At 47.8% G+C, this 24,522-nt stretch overlaps 1 protein-coding gene across 1 annotated transcript; it reads right to left on the bottom strand.

Moving 5' to 3' along the window:
* TTC22 (tetratricopeptide repeat domain 22) lies at window positions 1-24,012 on the bottom strand. The gene is made up of 7 exons (XM_073357601.1): window positions 23,446-24,012; window positions 12,712-12,767; window positions 10,535-10,650; window positions 9,626-9,744; window positions 6,515-6,676; window positions 3,810-3,962; window positions 1-3,162 (listed from the first exon to the last, which is right to left on the bottom strand). The coding sequence occupies exons 1-7, from the start codon at window positions 24,010-24,012 to the stop codon at window positions 2,632-2,634; spliced, it is 1,704 nt and encodes a 567-aa protein (XP_073213702.1). The 3' UTR covers window positions 1-2,631.
* Window positions 24,013-24,522: the final 510 nt, after the last annotated feature.

Raw genomic sequence — 24,522 nt, 5'->3', positions numbered from 1 at the left:
TTTTACACTTTCACAGTGTAAATGTCTTTATTTAATGAAAAATCAATATGCAGCCATTTTTATTTATATGTTGCCCGCCCAGTAAATATTGATAGAAATGCTGTAAGACTACATGTAATTATGAAACACATCATCTGTCTTCTCTGTAATATGTAATTTGCTTTCCATCTGTCTGTTTTACTGATGAGTCATAAATTGCTAAACAAATGTTATTACCTTCATTTAATAAATTATTTGACAGGAAATATAAATATTGTAACAATTCCATGGTCTTATAGGATCTTTGTGACTGTCACTATGCTGTATCTCCCCAGCCCTAAGGAGCTCCTCATTCCGTTTCAATGACCATTTGGAACTTGGGGTTAGAACAACAGTTGGGGTTAGAACTCACAGCCACTACCACTTGAGCTAAAGGAAAATTACCGCCTATAGGTGGCAACAAACAGCTAAGCAGTTCTGATTTCATCCAGCAGAGAGCAGTGGTTCACATACCTACTTGCTAGTTCATTGTACCACTACTTGGAAGCTGGGATACTCTAAGAGCGATTCTCAGAAACTGAGGATAATTAATTTCAGGCATTACCAGGCAATAATAATTAACACTTATATATTATTTCATCTTCAAAAATAATCTGGGAGCATCCTAAAAGGCAGAGAAACAGCAGTCCAGTTTCAACCACAATGTAGGCAGGGGCCCTTTCATTGTTCTGTTTAACGTATAGGAATTGGGTAGTATCTGTTTAAATAGTTTGTGAACCCTCTAGTAGTGCTCACTGTGTTCTGTGGTTTAGAAAGCTGCCAGAGTAGCAGTATATCTGTATAACTGATCTTGCATGTTGTGTGTATTGAGTAAACATGGTTATCTGGACCCCACTGTGCCCAGGTGGTTTCTACATACTATTATTGTTGTGCAGACGGAAAGAGGCCCAACTCTGTGTCTTGGTTCTTGTTTGTTATTGTAATTAAGTTCTTCCAGGGCCTGATTCCCTTCCCACCAAAGAAAATGGGAAATTTGTGACTTATTTTATGTGGGAGCAAGATTAGGCCCCCAGAGTATTATCATGGGAAACACCTTTCATATCTTTAAAACTCCATTAGAAATCCAATAGAAGTAGGTAGAGCACCTCACATGAAATAAAATATGGGTATGGTTGAGTGATGTGCTGCTAACAGTTACCCCCCCCAAACGTTTCCCCCTTAGACTGTGATAAACCTAGGTGCTGGAGGTATGCACATCCCTGGAAAAGGAGAGAGAATCTAGTTCTTTGAAGCAAAATGCTTTCTCATAACTAATGTAAAACCAGTGAATGAGGCACAGAAACTTACATTAAACACAACTTTGCTGGAAAGGCATATACTTTGTGCCGCTGAAATATACAGAGAACATTGACGAGAGAGAGAGATGAAACCCTTGCCCTGAGTTAGGAAAATATCCTCTTCCCAGCATTCTGCACCATCTGATGCACCCCAGCTAGAAGAACTTTGCCCCTCAGAAGTATTTTCATGAGCACCAGGCCAGAGTCAGCAATATCATCAGAGGCAGAGAAACCACCTCAAACTTCCTACCAATTCAGAAGAATTTTAGGTGCTCCCAGGAGCCCTCAACAACCATCATTAGTTCAGCTATTAGTATGGGTGGTTTAGTGGTAAAATTCTCACTGTGTGTGTGTGTCTGTTTCATACAGGTTTTTATATTGCGCTTATCACCATAGTATGGGAGATCCGTATTTGATTCCTGACCAGTGCAGAGCTGAGTTGGGGGATCAGATACTGTGGTGATGGGAGGCAATGTAAAAGCGTAAGGTAGAAAAGACTGAACATATGAGATTTTCTAGTATTCAACAGATCATGTTTCCTTCCTGCACTAAAATCTTTCTTACCTTATTAACAGATGTGTTATTCATTTGTTTAGAATGAAATCCAAGGATTGTGGCCTGATCATACATGGTGCTAAGCACCCTCAATTCCCAATGAGTCTGCAGGATCAGAGCTCTGCATTAGCTGCATTCACTTAATGAAAAAGAGGATAATTGGAATGCAGACCAAAACCAGCACAGAGGATATTCTACAGTGGATGAAATCACATCCCCAGAATGTAATGGAGGCAGAGTTGTCCCACAGTGGCAGATCTTCCAGCTTTGCCAGTAACTTGCTGTGTGGCCTTGAGCACATCACTTCAGACAAGGTCCATCCTGAGGAAGTGGGGGCCAGATTTTCAGAGGGGTTGAGCACTCACAGCTTCAAGTTAACTCAAAAATTGGAGGTTTCAGAGTAACAGCTGTGTTAGTCTGTATTCGCAAAAAGAAAAAGGAGTACTAGTGGCACCTTAGAGACTAACCAATTTATTTGAGCATAAGCTTTCGTGAGCTACAGCTCACTTCATCGGATGCATTCCAAAAATTGGAGGCACCCATAATCAGAGATCACTTTTCATTATTTGGTCTGTACCTCAGTATCTCCATTTGTGAAACAGATAGTAATACTTGGCCACTTCTGCACACTGCTCAGAGATCTGCAGATAAGAGTTAAATAGTTTATTGTCTACTGCCTGTTTGATGAGAACTAGAAGTTTTCAGACAGTATTTGCCAGGAGGCAGTTGTGCTGCATGACATGATGCCGACGTCGGTTGTTCAGAAGGAGAGTGATCGCTCATTTAGTTTGGGCTTGGAAAAGTCAGTCTTTATTGTCTCAAACAGCATCTTCACCAGCTCGGTATTCCCTCTGGTGACCATGGCTTTGGAGAGCTCGATCACCTCTGTTGTGTGATTGCGACACACCAGTCTCAGCTCCTGGTGGACACGCTGCTTTGGGTATTTCTCCTCAGCCTTCTTTACCCACAATTCTACCTCTTGCATCAGCATCTCGGCATTCACCCTCTTCTGACTGAACAGCATAAGAAGTGTCTCCATCAGGCACCGGAAACTCTCTGTGTAGGTGGAGCCCACATCGTCCAGTTCTATGGCTCGCTTGAAGCACCCAATGGCATTGGACTCCTCATTTTTAAGCCGCAGGCATTTCCCTCTAAGCAGCTGTATTTCCGGTAGTGTATCTCCCAGGTCAAACTCCATGGCTTTCGCAAAGAACTCCAAAGCATTGTCCAGTGCCGTCTCATCCACTGGGAATAGTTCCCGCATGGCATCAACACCCATGTAATAGTAGACCTAGAAGGACATAATGACAGAATGACTGCAGATTCACAGCCATGGTTTACAAGGAAACTGCAGAGCCTTTTACTACTGCCTGAGATGACTGTACTACGCCAGGGTAACATTCGTTAGCAGAATCCACCAGTGGACCATGCAAAGTGGCCACAGCATAGTCGATGCTCTGGGCCAGTCTGCATACATTATACACAACCATCATTTGAGCACTCCAGTTCACCTCCCTCCACCTCCAGCTCTTAGGGTACGTCTACACAGCAAAAGCTGGGCACAGGCTAGCTTGCCCAAGCTAGCGTGAATCCAGCTAGCACTGGTAACAACGGCAGTGAAGACAATGCGCTGTTGGCTTCAGCAAAGGTAGTATAAGTCCAGCAGGGACCCTGAGTACATACATGGCTCGCTAGCTCACCCAGGACCCCATGCTGTGCTATCTTCACTGCTAATTGGATTCAAGCTAGTTTGTGTAGGCTAGCCCTTGTCCAGCTTTTCCTGTACAGACGTACCCCAAGAACCAGGTCTGAGACTTCAATGTTTCTACATTCTATTGTTCCTCTTGTTTCTTTAAGCAGTGAATGTAAATAAAAACATGAAGACATGAAAAAAGCAGCAACTGATCTCACTGGGAGAGCATCTGTGTATTTACTCACCTGGCCTATCTCCAGGTATGTCTTCAAGCACGGACAAACCTTTACAACACTTTCAAGGTCCTCTTTAGCACTGGTGAGATTTTTCCTGTCTGGCATGCCTCCCAAACCCATCTTTGCACGTTCCAGATCTCGCAGATAGAGCTTAATGTGGATCTAAACACAGGAGGAAACTCATTCTGGTATACATCCAGTTTCAATGTTATCCCTCCTGCCACAATATCTGGGGTTAGTTCATGCTTGTAGGGCCGTTTTAACATATATAGCACTAAGTATATTAATATTAGTAAAAAAAAAAATGGAACACATTGGGCCAGATCCTCAGCTGGGGTTAATCAGTGTAGCTCCACTGCAAGCCAGGTTACATGAGCCCAGGAGCTATCTATCTTGACCATTACCAAAGTGTCTGAGTGCCTAGGACAACATAGTTCCACACACCTCCTGGAGATGTGTTGACCAGTTACTGGAATTCCCTTTCACAGTGATGAGGATGTAAATACCAACTGATCTAATGATACTATTATACGAATAGGAATTGGGGAGCACTACATGCTTCTGTCGGTTGCACCACTGCACCCCATTGGCGACCCTAGGAGTTTTACCTGAGTAAGAACTGCAGAATCAAGCCCTTTGTTTTATATTGTTTTGTAGTATTCTGAAGCTGAGTCTATTTAAGACACAGTCTGGCTTTTAGAAACCGCCCTAATGCTGCATTTTTTGGGCTCATACCTGCATGCAGCTGAGCTTCAAGAGAAATTAGAAACCTCCTTTGAAGGATAGGTCTAGTCACATACTAAAGATACCCAGGACAGCCTGAACATTCACTTGTGAGGCAACTTATTTCTTAAGCAATTGAATATTTCTTGTCTTAAAAAATAAATAAAGTGAGAATTAATCTCAGGTTTATTTAAAAACTAACCAATCAACTCCCATTTCAATACTTTGCTGCTGTTATAATAGGAAATAACCAGTAACAATACTCCTGGCTATTTGAGGTAGGAATCATGAACACCATTGTACAAATAAGGACACCCGGGTACAGACAGGTAGAGGGTAACACTTTCAAAAGATCCTAAGTGATTTAGGAGCCTATGTCTCATTCAAAGTCCATAAGACTTTGGCTCCCAAATGCCTGAAAATTAGACTTAGGTAGCTGAGTCACTTATTAACATTTGAAAATGTTACCCTAGGTGACAAGGAGCCTCTGGCAGAGCCAGAACTGAACTCAGATCTCCAGACTGGCTTCTTAACTATAAGACCATTCTTCCTCCCCAGCTTATTTTCCCTTTGGGTGACTGCTTTGACTATCACATAACATAGCCCAGGACAATGATAGCTTCTTTTCTAGTTGTTTAGCTTCGGCTATCGGGAATCCCTAGTGGAATCCCCTGGCACAGACAGAGCCATTTCCAGGAGCCATCTCAGTGAAAGGCTCCTCTGATCATGAAGAGGAATTTGACTCCTGAGTACAAGGCCAGGCCTGGTGAGCCCCATTTTCCAAGAGAAATCTCCCCTGGGGCCTGTATCCTGGGTGAATCAGCTGGCAAGCCACTCAGGGATAAAGATGCTTATTCAAATGATGCCTCCAATATTCACCAGTGGAACGGAGAGGCTGCAGATCTTGGCAAATGCCCTCTCCAGTTGGCTGACTGCACTCAGCTGGCAGGGCTTGAAAAGCAGATTAATGGTCTTACACAGGGATTCTGCATTTTGGAAGTTCATAGATCTTCTGTCAAATAAAGCCCTTAATAGAAACATACAGAGTCAGGCTGACTCCTGGAAGGAGGGAGGCAGCAGTAGGTTTTTATTCTGGGTGGAGAGTGGCAGCAAACCAGCATTACCTTCTGCTGGAACTCAAGCACCTTCCTAAGATTTGGGGCCCCATCCGAAGGCCACTGAAGTTAATGGGAAGATTCTCATTGACTTCAATGGGCTTTGGATCAGACCCAAGAGTCCACCAACCTGCTCTTGTGTAATGACACCGTAAGAGAAATGTTGATACCTTGATGGGCCAGATCAGTTTCCATAATTATTAATATTTACAGCAACAATGTACATCTCCTATGATGCCTTTTACCTAGAAGCAACAAACTAAACAGAGGGATCATTTCACCCACCACTGATATACAGCCACCTCTGGGGTGGAACATGGCCGCTGTTTCACACCACAGAGCAACACTGTACAACAGGTTAGAAGAGGAAATGAAGGGTTCTATATGCACATGCTTACTTAGTTTCTTAAATTAGGCCCCAATTCAGCGGAACTTTAGGCACCTGCTTCACTTTCAGCAGAGCACATACGCACATCTTTCACTTTCAGCAGGTGAGTAGTTCCATTTCAGTCGGCGGCACTGCACATGTGCTTAAAGTGATGAATGTGCCTACGCACTTTGCTGCAGCGGAGCCTTACTTTTTTAAGGTGAGGATGCAGTCCCTTTTGAAGAAAATGGTATGTTCCAATGGGCTTCCCAGGATGAGCTGAAGCCTGTGCAAGGTGCCACTCCAGAAATCAAAACAACATAGACAGAAATGTGAGTTATTGCGTTTGTTTGGTAAGTTTAGCATAGGCTAAAATCTTGTGCAAATGACGAGGTTGCTAGAAATATTGCCACAAGGCCAGTCCCTGGCAAAGGTAGGGGCTGCTCTGGCTCTGGTTCAGAATGTAGCATGGGCCCTTGAAGATTTGGTGTCAAAGACAAGCTACGTACCTTGGCCCGCGTGCAGTAGGCCTGCCAGTTGAGCTCTGGATCTTGTAGGACATCTAGCGCCATATTGCAGATTCCCATAGCCATTTCTTGCTTGCCCAGGAAGTGGAAAATTTTTGCCAGTCGGTTTAGTGTGGGAGGATTGTCATTAGCTATTTCTATTGCCTTTTGAAACCAAGAAAGCAAAACATATTTCCATCAGTGAACTGCCCCTTACTGTACTGATCAAACATCCCTGAATTCAGTTGGACCGTCTGTGTTATTCACAGACTGGCTTTTGTGACTGACTGACTAATTTGTTGAGACTCAGATGATGAGTCAAAAGCTGTATGGGTACTGACTCACAATGGCGTGGTATTTTTAAATATGCCGATTCCTGCACTCTGCTTTACTGCTGTGTCAAGGTTCCTTCCCCACTCTGAACTCTAGGGTACAGATGTGGGGACCTGCATGAAAACCCCCTAAGCTTATTTTTACCAGCTTAGGTTAAAACTTCCCCAAGGTACAAACTATTTTACCTTTTGCCCTTGGACTTTATTGCTGCCAGCACCAAGCGTCTAACAGATATATAACCAGGAAAGAGCCCGCTTGGAAACATCTTTCCCCCCAAATTCCGCCCCAAACCCTACACCCCCTTTCCTGGGGAAGGCTTGATAAAAATCCTCACCAATTTGCATAAGTGAATACGGACCCAAACCCTTGGATCTTAAGAACAATGAAAAAGCAATCAGGTTCTTAAAAGAAGAATTTTAATTGAAGAAAAAAGTAAAAGAATCACCTCTGTAAAATCAGGATGGTAAATACCTTACAGGGTAATCAGATTCAAAACATAGAGAATCCCTCTAGGCAAAACCTTAAGTTACAAAAAGACACAAAAACAGGAATCTACATTCCATTCAGCACAACTTATTTTATCAGCCATTTACACAAAACAGAATCTAACGCATCTCTAGCTAGATTACTTACTAAGTTCTAAGACTCCATTCCTTTCCTGTTCCTGGCAAAAGCATCACACAGACAGAGAGAGCCTTTGTTTCTCCCCCCCTCCAGCTTTGCAAGTATCTTGTCTCCTCATTGGTCATTTTGGTCAGGTGCCAGCGAGGTTATCCTAGCTTCTTAACCCTTTACAGGTGAAATGGTTTTTACTCTGGCCAGGAGGGATTTAAAGGTGTTTACCCTTCCCTTTATATTTATGACAGCTGCCCTCAGGGCTTGGCATCCACATGCCCTCAACAAACATGGTTGCCTCAACTTCTCATTTCACCTAGCCAACAAGAGGAAGAAGAAAAAGCTGGTCATTTCTCCTAAATATTTAGGGGCAGATTCTGATACCCTGTCTTATTGAGTAGCACCTCTCTCCATGCATGATCCAGCCCCATTAAAGTCAATGGGATCATTGGCTGAGCATAAGCTACCCATTGTAAGGAGAGGCATTAGATTCTGACCCAGAATAGCCACCACCCAATGATTCCTTCTGCTAACTCAGTAGTAACCATAACCTGTATCATAACCCCTGGCCTTCAACCCAGGCCCATGGGAGCAGCCACACTTCAACCCTCCATTTGGCAGCCTGCTGACAAGGTCTGACCCAGGAAACACAGCCCCAGTTTGAGGGCCCACCCCTGACATCCTATTGATGGAGTCCCAGAGCAGCCGATTGGCCCGCTGGCCCTACTTAAGTCAGGAACAGGACAGCTGTCTGAACAACTAGGATTCGCCTTTTACTGGATTGGGTGCTTCCTGCTCCCCTGGCTTGGCTCCTGACCTCTGGCTTGTGATTCTGATCTCCCGGTTTCCTGACCCAGCCTGACTCTCAACTCCTGACTTTGGACTCCAGCTCTGACCACTAGGTCTGGCTGCTTACAACTTGGCCTTGACACCCTGGACTAATAAACACCTCAGTGTCTGCATTATTTAAGACAGGACACAGCTACTACCTCAGAAACAGGAAGCACCTTAAAGTTTCCATATCATGTGCTCTTTTTTTAAAACTCCAAAGTAATTGGCTTAGGTTAATGCACCAGGCCCATTACCACAGCATCTTCGTGCCTGATTAAGGGCTGTACAGATCCAGGTCTGGAGCCACACTATCCCAGCAGGGAACTCTGGGAGGCAATGCAGGGAGGGTATGGTTGTGTATGAGGTGAGCTTTGCTGGCCATTGGGGAATGGGGACTGGGTTATAGCCCTGCCTCCTTGCCAGCCCTCCATAGAGTGGCACGTGCAGGCACTGGAATTGTACCTGCACTCTGTATAGGGCATTGAAAGGGGGAGGAGACTCCTCCTTCCTCCCTCTTCATGCACTCCCATAAGGCTAGACCCGACTAATAACGGCAATAGCCTTAGCCGCTGTTCTTGGTAGAGGTGGATGTCAGCCCAAACCATGGCTCAAGCCACCCCTGAGTTCTGGGAGAGTTTAGCTCTGGATCCTGACTGGGTGGGTGGCTTGGGCCTGTACATGCCAGCGCTGCCTTGTGTGATTATAATCTTAACTGAGAGCTGGCAGGACTACTGAGTTGCACATGTAACCCAGGCAGGGCTGCCAGTGGATCATGTGGTTCCTCAGCTTCTGTGCTGCATTGGGAGCAGGGCTGTAGTCAGAGGGAGGCTCAGGTGCTTATATAAGGTGTGGAGGCTGGGAGGGGTAAAACAAACACCCGGCTAATCCTTCTCCCTATTCCTCGGGACTCTCCCATCCCTAGAACTTCTGCACCCTTAACAAAAATTAACTCCTGTATGCTTCCTCTAGCCTCATCTTACAGCTTGGGCCCCTGGGCTGCAGTAAGGGGTAGCTCTTGTTATCAGTGGAACAAGGCTGATTCACATCACCTGAGAATCTGACCCAGTGTCCTTGATGGTGAGGTCTGCTTGTGTAAAACAGAGATCCTAAGCTCTGCTGGCTTTGCCTGATACGTACTGCTCATTCTGGAGTGCCTCAGAGTAGGGAAAAGGAGGCATGAGGATGGAGTGATGGGGAAGGAGCAGATAAGAAGGGAATGCAGAGGAGAGAGATGGCAATCTGCATGGCTTATGGGGGATGTAGGTGTAAAGGAGTGAGCAATGGGGACTTCCACAAGTCTTCTCATTACACCCTAGCAATGAAGTAAAAAAGCACCTTGCCAAAGCAATCAAGGGGCCCAGTCCCAGAGTAACCACAGTCATGGATCCCCATTGGGGTGGTGGAAAACGTCTCTTTCCTTTCCAGCAGCATCCCGAGGTAGCACCAGGCCAGAGCTAGAGGGGGTGGAGAACAAAAGTCAGAGCAGGTTAGCAGTAAAGACACTAATATTAGAAGCTATCCATCCTGCACAATCAGGCTGAAGGGATATTTCACTTTGGAAACAAGAATTCACTGAGCCGCTTTGGCAAAAGATGCATTTCAAAGTTAGTTTAGTTTAGTGAATTTAGTGCTTCTGAGAAGTGCCCAGGAGCCTGGAGTACTTGGTTTATCTGCAGCATGAAGACTGACAGTGCAAACTGCCCACGCACTGACCTGCCCATGTACTTCAACCCCACCCCAGATCTCTAAGGGGTCAGAGGTTAGGTAACTTTCCAGGATCTGCCTGCTCTCTGGCTTCTCTGCTGAGATTGCCAATAAGCTGCAATTGTACTGCTGTTGAAAATGTTATTTCCCTGATCTCTGTTGACTAGGAACTGGACTGAGACCATCAGTTTATTTCACCCAGGCCACCCAACAACCATTGTATGATAACTTTTAGACCCTGATTCAGCAAGGTGCTTCAGTACGTGACTAACTTTAAGTATGCGACTAGTCCCATTTGCTTCAATGAGACTATTAATGTACCTTAAATTAGGCACTTGCTTAAGCACCCTGCTGAATCAGGGCCTTAGTGGCTACCAGAAATGGGATCTGTAGGTCCTTAGCTCTTCTGCATATAAGACCATGTTCATGTATGAGCCTAACCTTAGGCAGGCAGGTGTGAAAAGCTTGGTGAGTTGCGGTCTGAGCCCTGCTTCTCATGCAGAGGAATGGAGTGTGCCTGGAATGAGCTGGTTCTCATACCTCTGTAGTGAGAATTTGAGGACTTGGTCACTTGTCGAAGCAGAGCCAGCGTTCTGTTAAAGGAGGGCAGCCGCTTCTGCTCATCATTTCCCTTGTTCATCAGGATCCCATCTAATCTGTAAGAGCAGGAGCAGTTTGGTTACTGGATCCTAGCTACACAAATACCTCTATCAATAGGACTGCTTTCCTTAGCAAATAGTGCTTTGATTGCTCAGTATTACGGTTCACTTCAGTGGGGGTGGCTTACTAGTCACAGCTCATGTATCACACCCCTAGAACAACAAATGCATGATATTAATTAGACTTTGCAGTTACACAGCATCCAAGGATCATCCAAGGATCTCAGAGGTGGATATTGTTCTCCCTGCTTTACTAGAAACCGAGGCGCAGGGAGGTAGAGCAAGTTGTCCAAGGTTACACAGCGAGTCAACAAAGAGTCAGGATTGGAACTCAGGGGCCTGATTCTCCACTGCATTGCAACAGTGGAACATAAGGAGTTGCCATACTGGATGGGACCCACAGTCCATCTAGTCCTGTATTCTGTTTCTGACAGTGGCCAGCACCAGACACTTCACAGGAAAGTGTACGAACCCTGCAGTAGGCAGATCTGGGGTAATCTGCCCCCCACAAACGTCTACTCCTAATCCCTACTAGTTATAAATTGTTTTGAGCCCTGAAACATGAGGTTTTATCTCCCACCTGATGCTCTTTTTGCTAGCTGTAACTATAATTAAGGCTGTGAATCTGTCACGGAGATCATGGATTCCATGACTTTCCGTGACTTCTGCAGCGGCTGGTGCTGGGTCAGCAGCAGCAGTTTGGATGTGTGGGAGGCGACTCAGGGCTAGGGGCAGAATTTCAAGGCCCTTTCTTAAGGGCTTAGTTTTATTTCTCCAAATCAAACAGCACAACGCAAATCTACTCATGAAATCAGGCCCAGACCCAGAGTGTCCTGTGGGTCTCGCTCTCAGCTGGGCTGCTTGTTTGGCCTGTTATCTAAGGGCCAAGGCCCAGAATTTAGGAGCCTAAATACCTTTGTGGATCTGGACGCAGTGATTTGCAGTCTATCACCTGATCCCTGGCCTCAGAGCCATCACTGGAGAGGCAGGTAACTAGGCAAAGGAGGGCTAGGCCCAACTCCTTTAAAGGGCCAGCCACCCTATGCCAGGTAGAATGAACTCTGCCCTCACTATTCACTAATTCAGTGCCCATGGCCATGGTATCTGAGTTTCTCTATGAAGCCCATTCTCCTACCAGGCAGAAAGAAAGAACGAGTCTGACATAGGGTGAACTGCGGGCCCCACTGAGATAATTGGGAGTTTTGCCACTGAGCTCAATGGAACCAAGATTTCCCTCCCGGTCGTGTACACAAGTCCTCCTCTGTCTGTGGAATCCACTTCCCCCTGGCATTTGGCGCCATTGTACTGTGATGCTAAGTTGGTTTCAGTTCCCCTGATGCATTACCTGTTTTCCACTGCTTGCTAGCCTAGGCCTCACTAGAGGGGTGTGCTTTGGTTTGCTGTGCACTAAAAAGAGAGTGAAAAAAGCCACTCATCTCTACATAGAAAATCCCTTTCTCTGCACCCTGGGGCAAATCCTGATCCGACTGAAGAAATGTCTCCCATAGTGCACCACAGCCAGGGACACACCACCTCCCCTCCATGGTCACCAGAGAACAGGAAATGTTGGCCTGTGAGGAGTTCCTACAGGGAATCAAAGGTAAAATGCCCCTGAGAAACCAGAACAAATTAAACATGCTAGTAAGGAAACAACTAAGGAAACTCCCTGGCTTGTGGCTCAAAGAGATCATTCTAGGGGATCTGTCACAGGGATTTTGATAGTGTCCTGAATGGGGTCTGAACAGACTGGCTGTTTAATTCACCTGGAGAGAGATGTTAACTAGCACCTGTCACCTGGGGCAGTCACAATCCATTCCAGACTGGAGCTATCGGTCCCTGCTCTCAATGCTTTTGCCTTGGCTGAGCCAGGCGTAGGCATCTCATAGTCCTTGCTACAACTGCCCAAGAAACAAAGCAGATGGTCTGCCAGGGTGCAGGCAAACTCCCCCATTCCAGTGTAATCTGCCACTGTTTATTTCTCATGGCACCCTTGGAGAAGGTGTTTGGTGCTGTTCCGCTCTCTTATTCCAGCTCCGCGCCAGGCACTCCGTCTCTTACCTGATGTACAGAGTGGCCATAGTGAAGTACCAGCTTCTCTTCTCCTCCAGGGGGATCTGAAATAGGGAAAGGTTTGTAGGAAAGTCATCATTAACACCTGAAAAATCGCCCTCCCGAATCCAGTGGCCTATGAAACTAGACATCCAGAGGCAAGACGAACGTGCACTTTGCCAGGAAAACAACACTCAAAACTTTCTTACTTCGCTACTCAATAAAAGACGCCGGGCCAGATCCTCACCTGTGTAAATCAGTGTAGCGTCATTGGCGCGCCATGAGTTTTTACCAAGCCAAAATCTGACACAAAGGCTCCCTCTGAAACAGAGGCGGTCCCTTTCAAAACCCATTCAGTATGTCATGAAAACCTCTGCCCTTTCACGCTATCCTTTAAGTTCCACAGTAGACGTTGCACTTTCATCCAGGGATCTCAAAGCACCTTGTAAACACGCAGGAGTGAATCCTCAACCCACTGGGGGAGTACCCCACAGAGAGTAACAGCTGCAGTCTAGTGCCTTGAGCCAGAGCGGGCAGTCAGGAGTCTGCTTATGACTCTGCCAAAGACTTGCGGTGAGACCTTGGGCTTATGTGCCTCAGTTTCTCCACCGGTAAGAAGGGACAGTAATGCCTATCCACCTTTGTAAAACCTTTTGAGGTCTATAGTGTCAATGGCAATTGGTTCACAAGCAAAGCACTAATAATTCCATTTTATAGAGGGGGGAAAGGATGGTCTGAGGAGTCTGTGGCAGAGTGAGGACTAGAACACAGGAATCCCGACTCCCAGGCCACAGGGCTACCCATTAGAAGGCACTTCCCTGAATGCAGGTGTCCTCACAGACACATGGATTTCCTCTCTTCCCCCTATTTCCGCAGCCGGGCTATACCATTCCACTCAGGGTGGTTTATTAGTGCTTACTCTGTTCTGTGCAGATTAGAAGAGGGTTTCCATGAAGTGTGTGTCTGTATAAGTCTGCATCCTATGAGGTTGTTGTATACATTACTGTGTTTAAAAATGGTACATAGCAGAGCCAGTCTGGGCCAGCAACATGGAGATAAGGCTTGTCAGGTTCTTTGCCTGCAGCACAGTCCCCTCACTCTGCTCAGAGAAGAGAGGGCTTTCTGTTTAAATGGGAATTGCACAGGACAGTGCAATGGGGTAAGTCTTGGTGGACAGTACATAACGCAATGGGCAGAGGGATTGCAATATTAGCCAGGTTAGCAGTTTCCAAGAGGTGGATGCAGGTACAATTAAAAGGAGCAAACATTCTCAGTATTACTTATATTATTCACACTGCGCTCAGCACTGCATAGGGCACACAAAGAAAGCAAGCCCCTGCCCCAGAGAGCACAAGTCTCCAAGGCTGACACACAGAAGACGGCACATGCTGGGGGATCAAGGGGTGGGGATGGTTTAGCGTGTTCTTGTGATGAAAGCCGAAGGTTGAGGCAAAGCAATGCCTTACAACAATCCTGGCTCCCGCTTATCGTATCCAGAACAGAGCGATTCCCTACTGTAGCTGCTCACTGCGTCATTGGCATGGACAGCGGCTTAGCAAGCACAGGCCCAGCCAGCCAGTTGCACCAGTGAGGTGGAGAAACCAAATGGACAGTTTTCCCAAACAAAGTATCACCTTCCTGCCCTGTGCTGAGGATTCAGGGAGGAAGGAATTGGGGAGGTTAGCGAGGGTTACACACAGTATTTTTGCTGCCTCATGCAGGCGCACAGGGAGCAGGAGGTAAGGGCCGATTTGTCTCCACTCACTTTGCAGAAAGGATGGTCTCATGAGCACAACACAGTGCTGGTAATCAGGAGATTTTGGAGTTCTGTTCTCAGCTCTCCCAGAGGCCTTCTGTGTCGCCTGGCTCAGTTCAGAGTCTTCTTGGTAACTGCACTGTGCACGCAGTGTTGTTGGTACTGTATTAGTCCCAGGATAAAGTCTGTGCTTGTCTCTCTCCCCAACAGAAGTTGGTCCAATAAAAGGTATTACCTCACCCACCTTGTCTCTGCATTGTGCAGGCTTTCACTCTTGTGCAGAGTCACTATAAAAGTTGCCAATCTGCTCCGATTGTGTTTGCACCCACTTTTCACTGGTGTAAATAACACACAAGGTGCAAGGCCCTGGAGCATCAAATCTGCAGTGTTAAATCCTGGCCCCCCAATGAAGTCAAAACTCCTACATACTCTGTAGGACAAGGATTTAACTCATGTGCCTCAGGTTCCCTATCTGCTACAAGGGGATGATAATAATGCCGTCCTCAGAGAGGGGTTGATGCTAAATTTATTCATGTTTGCAAAGTGCTTTGAGATGCTCAAACAGCAGCAGCTGCAGAGGTGCAGAGGGCTAGCATCTTTCGCTGGTGTGTAAGGGAAGGACAAATGGGGATGTACGACAGGAATAACAGACGCACAAATATAAAGCCTTCAAAATAGCCAGGAGATTCTGTGGTGAAGAGCTGTCGGCTTGTTGGATCTAATACCACGTAGGTGGCAGAAATATGTTCCAATGAAAGAGAATTCTCAGTGCACTATAAATATCTGAAAGCACTTGGCTGATATTTAACCTGCTGCTGTAAGCAGAAACGCCAGCTCACTGCAGAAACGCCAGCTAACAGTGTTCCAGGTGCGTAGCTGCCCTAAGGGACAGTTTTGTGAGCCAAGCGACTGGTTCCAAATGTCTAAACTCTGAGAGCACAGCCCCACACCGTGCCTGCAATGACCCTCTCATCCTGTTGCGGCCAAGGAACTGACTGCCCTTTGGGAGGATGCTTAGACATCAAGGCTGTGAGTGTCGTGCATGGGCAGCCTGGGGAAGATGGTGCCTGGCAGGTGTGCAGAGGCGGAGCCTTTTCCCCACAGCATCATTGCAGTTTTTGTGATCTCCCAAGTCCAGAGATGTCTCTGGGGCACTAGGCTCCTGAGAGGAGATGGTGGTGGTGGCCAGGAGGTGAGGCCACTGCCCTGCCCACCCTCTGCAGCCAGCCCGCTCTGCTAAAACACAGGATAGCAGATGTGCTCACATTGTGTGCTGGGAAGCTCCAGGGAGCCTTATGTCTTCCTGCAGCACAATGCTTTCCCCCCGTGGGGCAGGAGGCTCCACAGCACCCCAAGGTGGGCTGGTGTCCAGGGGTATGTCTATATTGCATTGTACACCTGGGTCTGTGGGACCCGGGCTTGTGGACTTATTTCCAAGCCCATGCTGCATCCACACTGCATTGTAAACCTGGACCCAGCTCTCACAGCCGTGCTAACGCATCCATATTGCACCATGTAGACCTTCTGACTTGGGTCTGTGGCTTGACCTGCATCCACACTGCAAAATGACCGCTTGGACCCAAGTCACAGCGGGACTCAGGCTCTGACCCACTCCACTAGGAGGGTCCTAGGACCTGGGTCCTGAGTGCTTGCTGACCCGAGTGTGCGTGTGGACAGAAAAGGGGCTTGGCTGAAACCTGAGTTGGAGCCCGAGCTTAGTATGCATTGTAGACATACCCAATAGGGCCAACCCAACTTTAAACATCTCATGGCACATTCTAGTAACAACAGGAGTTTGCCCTGCGGACGGTTGTTGGCTAGCATTCCCCAGCCCAGCTGTTGTGCACCATGGTGTGCTCCAGCCGCCTGCCTGGCTGCCACCACTCCCCCAGAGGTGGCTGCCTTTCATTCACGGGAGAAGTGTTTCTGCAGACCCTCGCTCATTCAGCCTCCACTGATACCAACGTTAGGAATGCTGAATCAGGTGCTCCGCACCAGCAACTCCCTTGATTTCAATTGGATTTGTGGGTACTCAGCACTTGTGAAGGTCTTACAGATTGTTTGGGAAGCATGTGGGGATCCTCTAAGGTTGGAGGGAGGAAACTTGCACTCCTAGTTCATTAGAAGAACTGAATACAATTGGAAAGGCTATTCCTCCTCCCTGGCTGAAGCTGAACCAAGCACTGTTCCTGGTACTTTGCCCATGATCTGTTGAAAGTGAACCAGCTTTGTGATCTATACTCCCATCTGGTGGCTCTGTTCGCATTTAATTGTAATGGGTTGTGGGCAAAGTGCTAATTGCTATTCCCTTTAGACCTGGCGGTGGAGCAGATTTTGCAAGTTAATGGGTTTGGAGAGCGCTGAGCTGGGCTGGATTGTTTAGAAGGTATTCCGTTTAAGTTTCTTTTTTGATTTCTTTGTGGGTTCATTTTATCTGTGCACATAAATAAAATAAACCCATACTTAAATGGCCTAGCAAGACTATGGATCATGATGCAGAAGGAAGCAGCCAGCACTAAATGAGAAAGGAATTCGACACATGATTTTGATGCCTAACTTTTTGGATGCCCAGCTTGAGACATGCCTAAGGGGGCAAGGTTCTGTAGAAAGTGTTTAGCACCCAGCCCTCCAAAAAACAGGTCTCTTTAAAGTGGCTCAAGTTGGGTACCTCAAAATTAGAGCTGTGCGGAGAAAGGGAATTCTGTTCCAGGGAGGACTGAGATGTTTCAATTTGGAATGGAACCCAACAATTTTGAAAGTCTCCATGAAAGGGAATGGAAGCCCAGCTGAGGGACATTCTGCCCAGCGGGCTGCCCCTGAGCTGAGGACTCTGGAAGCTCTGGCTGCTGAGGAGCCATTAGCTGGCGCTCCGAACTTCCGGGCTCTTTGGCAGCCACCTGGTGGATTGGCAGGGAGCTGTAAGTCCGGGAGCCCCAGCTGAACAGAGAGCCTTGGAGCTTGGGAGTCGCAGTTCCCAGGGCTTCTTGGCTCCCCACCAGGCAGGCTGCCTGAGAGTTTATAGCCTGGAAACCCAGATTGCCCTGGTCAGCTGTGGAGGGCTGGGTGGGTGAGCTGGCAGGAAACCAGGCAGTTTTCTAAACTTGCCCGGCAGGGCGGGATCCATTGGAACTTGGTCAAAAGGGAGCCATCACCATGAAACTTTTCCAGTTTTACCACTCGGCATTCTAGGAGAAGCATTCCACTGGGGAATGTCTAAGCAGTTCTACTCAGAATCACTCATCACTCCTGACAAGCCGCCTGGCTATGTTCCCTGGAGCCAGGTTGTGCCTGACCTTCAGTGGAAGAGCGAGAAAGCAGGAGAGGGCACCAAGACGCTGCCCGCCCCTTGTGCTTTGCTAAGTGCAAGTCTGATAGCCACCATTTTGACCAACACCCCAGAAACTGAACCAGGGATCACCAGCGTTAAAAAGCATAAGCAGCTACAACCTGAACTAAAGACCCAGCCTCTGCAGCTGGAGCTGTGACAGATGCACACCTGCCGTGGACCCAGCGCTGTGCAGAATGCACAGCCCGACAAGGTTCACACTCATGGCTCCAGAGGGGGCAGGCCTATGCCTCCACTCCCTTGTGCAGCAGAGCAGACAGTGCACCCTGGAACAGAGAGATGCCTGTGCTGACCCGGACCTCGGGGAGGCAGAGCACCTGCCTGAACAATGCCTCTTGGCGCTCCCACTGAACAGGGTGTCTCCACCACACAGTGCAGGGCTGGGGCTGGGGCTTAAAGTCTCACTGGAGCTTTTGCTAAGCTCTCCAGCTGGGAGAGCAGATTTGCCATTCAAATCCCTCATTTTTTAAACCGAAACCTGCTCCTTTCCCAACACTTCCAGAGGTGTTAGGTTGGGCTGCTCATTGGCAGGGACACCTACAGGCAGTTTAGACACAACCAGCACCCTCAGGTGCTGCAGAGTTCCTGCATGCACTTTCCCCGCGGCTGCAGGGCTTTAGTTTAGTTACAATTCCACTTGGCCCTATAGTAGATAAGATCTGCCTGAGATTATTCAAGTGAAGGGCATGAATGCTGCTGGACTAGATTTACTAGGAGCCCCTCAGAATCCTACAACCTGCCCACATGGCTCCAACATTTTTGCAGCTGTCAACATTGTAAACACCGCTCCCCTCCTAATGTCTTAAGGCTGGTGGCCAGCACGGGAATGGTTTGAGCAATCCACAGAATAGCTGATAGAAGAGTCAATTATTTTGTATATTCACAACCTTTTTCCTAGGCAGCGTCCTTGCACAGCGAATAGAGTGGCTGGCAGGGGCAGGTACATAAACTGGGTGGTTTGGATAAGAGGATCAGCAGTGCCAGGGCTGGATCTGCAAGTGATGTATGTTGGCATCACTCTCCTGAAATCAATGGAGGGACATTGATTTACACCAGCTGAGAATCTGGCCCTTAGTGTTTACAAGGGAATAATGTTAGTGGAATCATTGAGCTGGGATTTATTGAGGGGAGAAAGCTCACACCTTTCTGATAATTGCTGCTTCGGTCTGTGTGGCTGCAGACTTGGGACTGGACACTGGTGAGGCTCCATCTACACCATGTATATTGCCGTGTTATAACAATAGTGCCCCATTCATTCTAGAGCATGGTTTGGCCTGGCCTGTGTGGATGGGACCAAACCATGTTAAGAGTCATGTTACTGCGCCACGTTAGAGTTCTGGGCTCTACCATCAACACAGGCAAGGCCAAGCTGTATTATCACCCAGTCAGGGCACCATCCTCAGCCAATACCCTGTGGAGTGGAGTCGAGCACAGTCCGGCTGCCTAGCCTGGAGGAGACCAAAGCACGTCTATGCAGCCTTTCAACCAAGGTTCAATCATGGGTTCAACTTAACTGTGGCCGAACCAAGTTCCGACAGGATGAAGCTGTTTCATGGTGGTGTTAAATCAAAGCTTGTGCTAGCCAGGTCTCTGTAATGTTCACTAAGCACTCAGGGGTCAGGTGCGTTGCAGAGAAGGCAGCGCACTTTGACTGCATCAGTGCCCACCGCAGCCTGCGTCTGCTCAGGTGGCTGGAATCACCATTCGGGAAGGGGAGGAAGCTGAACACAGCCATAAGCATAACCAGCCCCACACTGGGAAGTTGAGAGCCATTTCTACATCCCAGAGACGGTAGCTATGTCGACAGGAGAAGCCCTGCTGTCAATATAGCACTGTCTACACCAGGAGTTCAGTCGGTATAACTGCATTGCTCAGGAGTGTGGATTTTCCACACCCTTGAGCAACGTAGTAATGAATATGACATAAATTGCTAGTGTAGACGAAGCCTCTGTTAAAATGTCCCCGAATGTAGGGACCATTCAGATTCCCATCCCAATATAAACCCACCAGCTGGGTCCTAGCTACTTTTAATATTTATATTACAGTAGCATCTAGAGGCCACAACCGAGATCAGGGCCCATTGTGCTAGTCACTGGACAACCACATAATGATAGAGAGCCCTTCCTCCCAAACTTTTAACACTCCAAATAGACAAGACAGTCACAGGATGGAGGGAAGGATGGATTCTTATTCTTCTGATTCTGGAGAACTGAGGCACACAGAGATTTAGGTAACATAGGGAGAACTAGGAGCGGAATCCAGATTTTCACAGTCCCAGTACTGTGCCTTAAAACTCTCCTTTGCCACGCTCACTACAAAAAACTTGACACCAGTCAGGCTGAGACCACATTTATCAGGATGACCAATATTGTCTCCTTGTTTCCTTGTGCTCCCCTGTCTGTCTGTGACCATCTGTTGTCTCTGGTCTTATCCTTAGATTGTAAGCACCTTAGGACAGGGACTGTTCTTTTGTTCTGGGTTTGTGCAGTGCCTAGCACAATGGGGCCCTGGTCCTGGGCTGCGGCTCCGGTAATACAAATAAAATAAATAATTATAATTCACCGCAGAACCTTCTTGCTCTTTATACCTTGCCCTTTTAGAGGTGACAAACTGAAAAGGAGACGTTCGGTTCTGAGGTTACTCTCATAGCAGTGGAAGGCTGCAGAAGAGGATTTCCAACTCTGCCTGTGTTGATAGGGCGATTTCCCCAGCTGCTGTTTGCATATTCTTGGGCCCCCCTCTCTGAAACACACACTTGGCCAAGTCCAGCTGCTTTCTGGAGTTATCCTGCTTTCTGCCACTTCACACAGACCGGCGGGGGTTAACAGCAATATGAACAGAAAGCAAATTGTCTCCAGGCTCTAGAGATGTCTATAGCAAGGTGGCTGGGTATGAACTGACCACTGCTTGCCTGATCCTGGAGAACCATCCTAAGGGCTAAAATAACATCTCTGTGGGTAGTCTGGGGCTTTGGTGGTGGGCTGGAACCTTTCACGTCTGTATCACTGGCCCAAGCCAAGAGTGCCTGTTTTACAGCGTCTGCTGGGCCTGCTCGGTGGATAATCCAAGGATTGTTTATCTGGTGCCTTTCATAAGCATGGCTTTGTCACAAGAAACATCAGCCTGTCTACACTGTCAAGGGCCTCAGGAAAACAGGGCTAAGAGCTGTAATGCAGACAGGTCCACCCCACGTCCTGGGATCAGAAGCCTGCCCAGCTATTCCAAGGTTTTCATGCGCACAGATCGCTTTGACTGTGTTACATGTGGCTGCTGACACCCTGGCAGCTCCTTTCTGCTCTGCAGTGTTTAGCTGTGATGTCCCTCCATGTGGGGACAACTGTGCTGTCCGTGAGTCCACTTATGACAATAGCCTCAGTGATGCGCTAAATGACATAGCTCAGTGTTAGACCATCGCCTTAGTCACACCGAGCGGCCCTGCATCACTAACCCCCTGCTTTGTGCAGAATGGGGACTGTGAAAAGTTTAATGCCAGACTGCAGAATTTTAAATAGCCGCTGAATCCCCTGTAGCAGCACTGCCTACCCACTCTGGCTTCAGGCTAGCGTCTGCCTCAGTTTCCCCCCACTTGGGCTCCCAGTAAGCTCAGTATAGGCTTTCATGTGTCCTGTAATACCCCTTCTTGGGGTCTGGATACACAAGAACTCCCCTAGCCTTCCTAGGTGGCTCCCAACCTTTGGTGCAGTGATCCCAGGCTGGGCCCTGCTGAGTCTTTCCTCTAGCAGACTTCCTCTCCACCCGCCAGCCATCCTCGCTGGCTGCTGCTCCCTGCTGGCTTGAACCCTCCTGCCTGGGCAGTTGGGAGAGTCTCTGAGCAGCTCATGCTGCTCTCCTGCTCCTTTGAGTCCCTCCCTGCTCTCCATCTAGCAACAGCAGCTCCCAGGGCTTCCTACCTGGAGTCTCCCCTTTGATTCTCTTCAGGCTTCTCTGTTATCTCCACCCCCAGAAGGCCTGATTCTAGCCACACAAAATGTGACACTGCTCATCTCCACCTGGGGAGACAAGTTAAGTGGGTCACAGGTGGGGCCCTGGACCTATCTCTCCTTAAAGGGCCAGTCACCCGGTGACATCCCCCGCACCTAATTAAAATGAAAAAAATGGTCTGATAGTTTTCATCTTACTGAAACAACAGAACATCCTAGAACAGGGGGTCTAGAGAATGATGCAGCATTTATTCTCTTACTATGCATTTTCATCTGTTTCTCTATCTTAGAGTTCTCTATCCTGCCCTTCACTGAAATGTTGCGAACTCTTGGGATTGTTTTTTTAAAGCCCCAGCTCCAGGAGTGATGTGATTCCATGAGAGTCTCAGCTTGCATTTAAAAGTAAAAGCAAGTTTCTAGCCCTCAGGGTTGCAAAGAAGAGGTTGAAAATGTACCCTGAGCGCAGCCTAAAGGCTCAGGAAACAGGAGGCAAAGAAAAAGAATCCCAGATTAATTAGCTGTACAAATCTCATGATTTGCTAAGTCTATCTCAGGATTTTCTGGGGCTTTACTCATGATTTTTGAATGTTGGGAGTTGGCAACACTATTTGCAGTGTTCCATGTTATTTCCATGATATTAGAGAGACAAGGTGGGTGAGCCAATATCTTTTATTGGACCAACTTCTATGGGTGAAAGAAACAAGCTTTTGAGCTTACCCAGACTTGAAGAAGAGCTCTCAGCTCAAAAGCTTGTCTCTCTCACCCACAGAAGTTGGTCCAATAAAAGTTATTACCTCCCCCACCTTGTCTCTCTGTAATAGTTATGAACTTCCCAGGTAACATGTCTGGGGTCAAGAATTTAAGGAATGAACTAAGCTGTAGCACTACTGAGCATTTTGATAGCACCTTCTAGCTGAAGGCCTTGAAGCCCTTTCCAAACACAGCTGGGAGAAGTATTTGCACTTGACACAAAGCCTTGAGCTGAATGGCTTAAGGAAGGACATTTTCTGCGGCTTTGCCAACAGAACACAGTTAGTGTCTTGAAGCAAATTCAGTGTGTGTGATACCCTGATGCTCCATCCGTTCTGATGTCTCAGAGAGCGTACACCGTGCAATTCTTATTCTAACGATAAACTCTCTCCAACCAGCTCTCCACCCAAGCGCTCCCCTTAAGTGAGCATACCAGCCACCTGCCTTTTATGAGCTCCCAAAGGGCAGCCACACACTGCGTGTGCAGAAGGACGCGCCTTTGTTTGAACAGCTAGAGAAGATAAGGCTGGAAGTGCAGAACACTGCTTATTCTGATCACGTAAGACCAGAGTAACTTAAAATGGGTTTAAAACTTTCCACAATCCCATCCAGCTACAGAATCGTGTTGCCTTTAAAGGGGCTGATCTGCATAGAGATCAACAATTTTAAGTGACACAGCACGAAGGAGGGCGGAACACTAAGATAGGAGCGATTCCCAGAAGCTTTCTCCTGGCAGGACTTTACTCCCTCAGGCTTATACTTGTCTGCACTGTCATACCCAAGCTCAGCTATTAGCTGGTAAATTAGTTCCTACTCTAGGTTCCTGCTATCATAATGAACCCATGATTGAATTGCTCTGCCCAAAGGGTAGAGGGCCTACAAAGACACATGGCAAGTACGTCCGGTGATACCCGACAGCAATCTACGCATTGGTAGGAGCTGTGACTGACCTGCTCCCCATAAGCAAGAGCCTTGTCATAGAGCATGAGGCCGGCAGTCAGTTTCTCCATTCGGTCTTCTTCATCCACAAGCCCAATGTCAAAGACGTAAGCGTAGCCCTGCTCTGCCAGGCAGCGGGCCGCTCGGAGCCTGGGATCCCCCTGAGATGCGTCTTCTGAGCCCAGGCCCATTAAGTGGGCTAGTTTCTTGGTGCAGTCAGCCTCTTCCTGCTCGCTGTCCAGCCTGTCATACACACAGGCCAGGTTGGCCCAAGCATTGAGGTTGTCAGGGTCCTCCTGGGAGATGCTCAGGAAGATCTCCTTGGCTTGCTCCATCTCCTCCAGGTGGAAGGAGAAGACCCCAAGCAGGTTCCTGATGGCGAATCGCTGGGAGCCAGACTCAAGCTCTAGCTCATACATCAGGCTGTCTCGCTTAAGCTTCATGTCCCTCCCTCTGAAAGTCACAGCAGAGCAGGGCTCGAAGTTCAGGTTCATCTCCAGGTGGAAGTGACCAGGAATATAGTCCATCTCCTCAATGAGCGTGTCAATATCCACCTCGGCTTCCTCCGGGTTCTCCATGGGGAATTGCTGGGTATATCCCCACGCAGGGCTGCTGCAGTATCTCCCAGTCCCAACCTTTCCCTCCTCCTCTCTGACAAACCTGCAATTCTGCTCTCTCAAACCTGCAATTCTGGTTTAGCTGATTCACATGCAGCCTGGGAGGAGTCCTGAATGGAAGAGGCACCTAGCCACGCCTGTCATTCTTCAAGTGCCTGCTTGGCTAGGACTGTCAGTGAATCTCAAGAGCCCAAAACAGAAAAGTCTGCTGGGTCCATTCTTGCCTGTTGTCCTGGCAGGGGCAGGTGCAGAGGTGGGCTGCTCCTTGCAGTGCATGCTGGAGCGATCAGTCCCATATTCCCATTTCCCTTCTTTGGTTTGTATTCTGTAGTGTGTTAACGTTTGTTGTGCATTTTGCTCCAGGCCATAAAACGCCTTTGACAATAAAAAGTCTGGGCCAAATCCTGATTCCCTTACTCCAAATCCCCATCAGAACGGGTCAGTAGCCGAGCCTGATCATGGACTGCACAG

The sequence above is a fragment of the Lepidochelys kempii genome, chromosome 8 (assembly GCF_965140265.1).
Source record: "Lepidochelys kempii isolate rLepKem1 chromosome 8, rLepKem1.hap2, whole genome shotgun sequence".
Classification (NCBI taxonomy): Eukaryota; Metazoa; Chordata; order Testudines; family Cheloniidae; genus Lepidochelys; species Lepidochelys kempii.
This window is presented reverse-complemented; position numbering and strand designations above follow the sequence as displayed.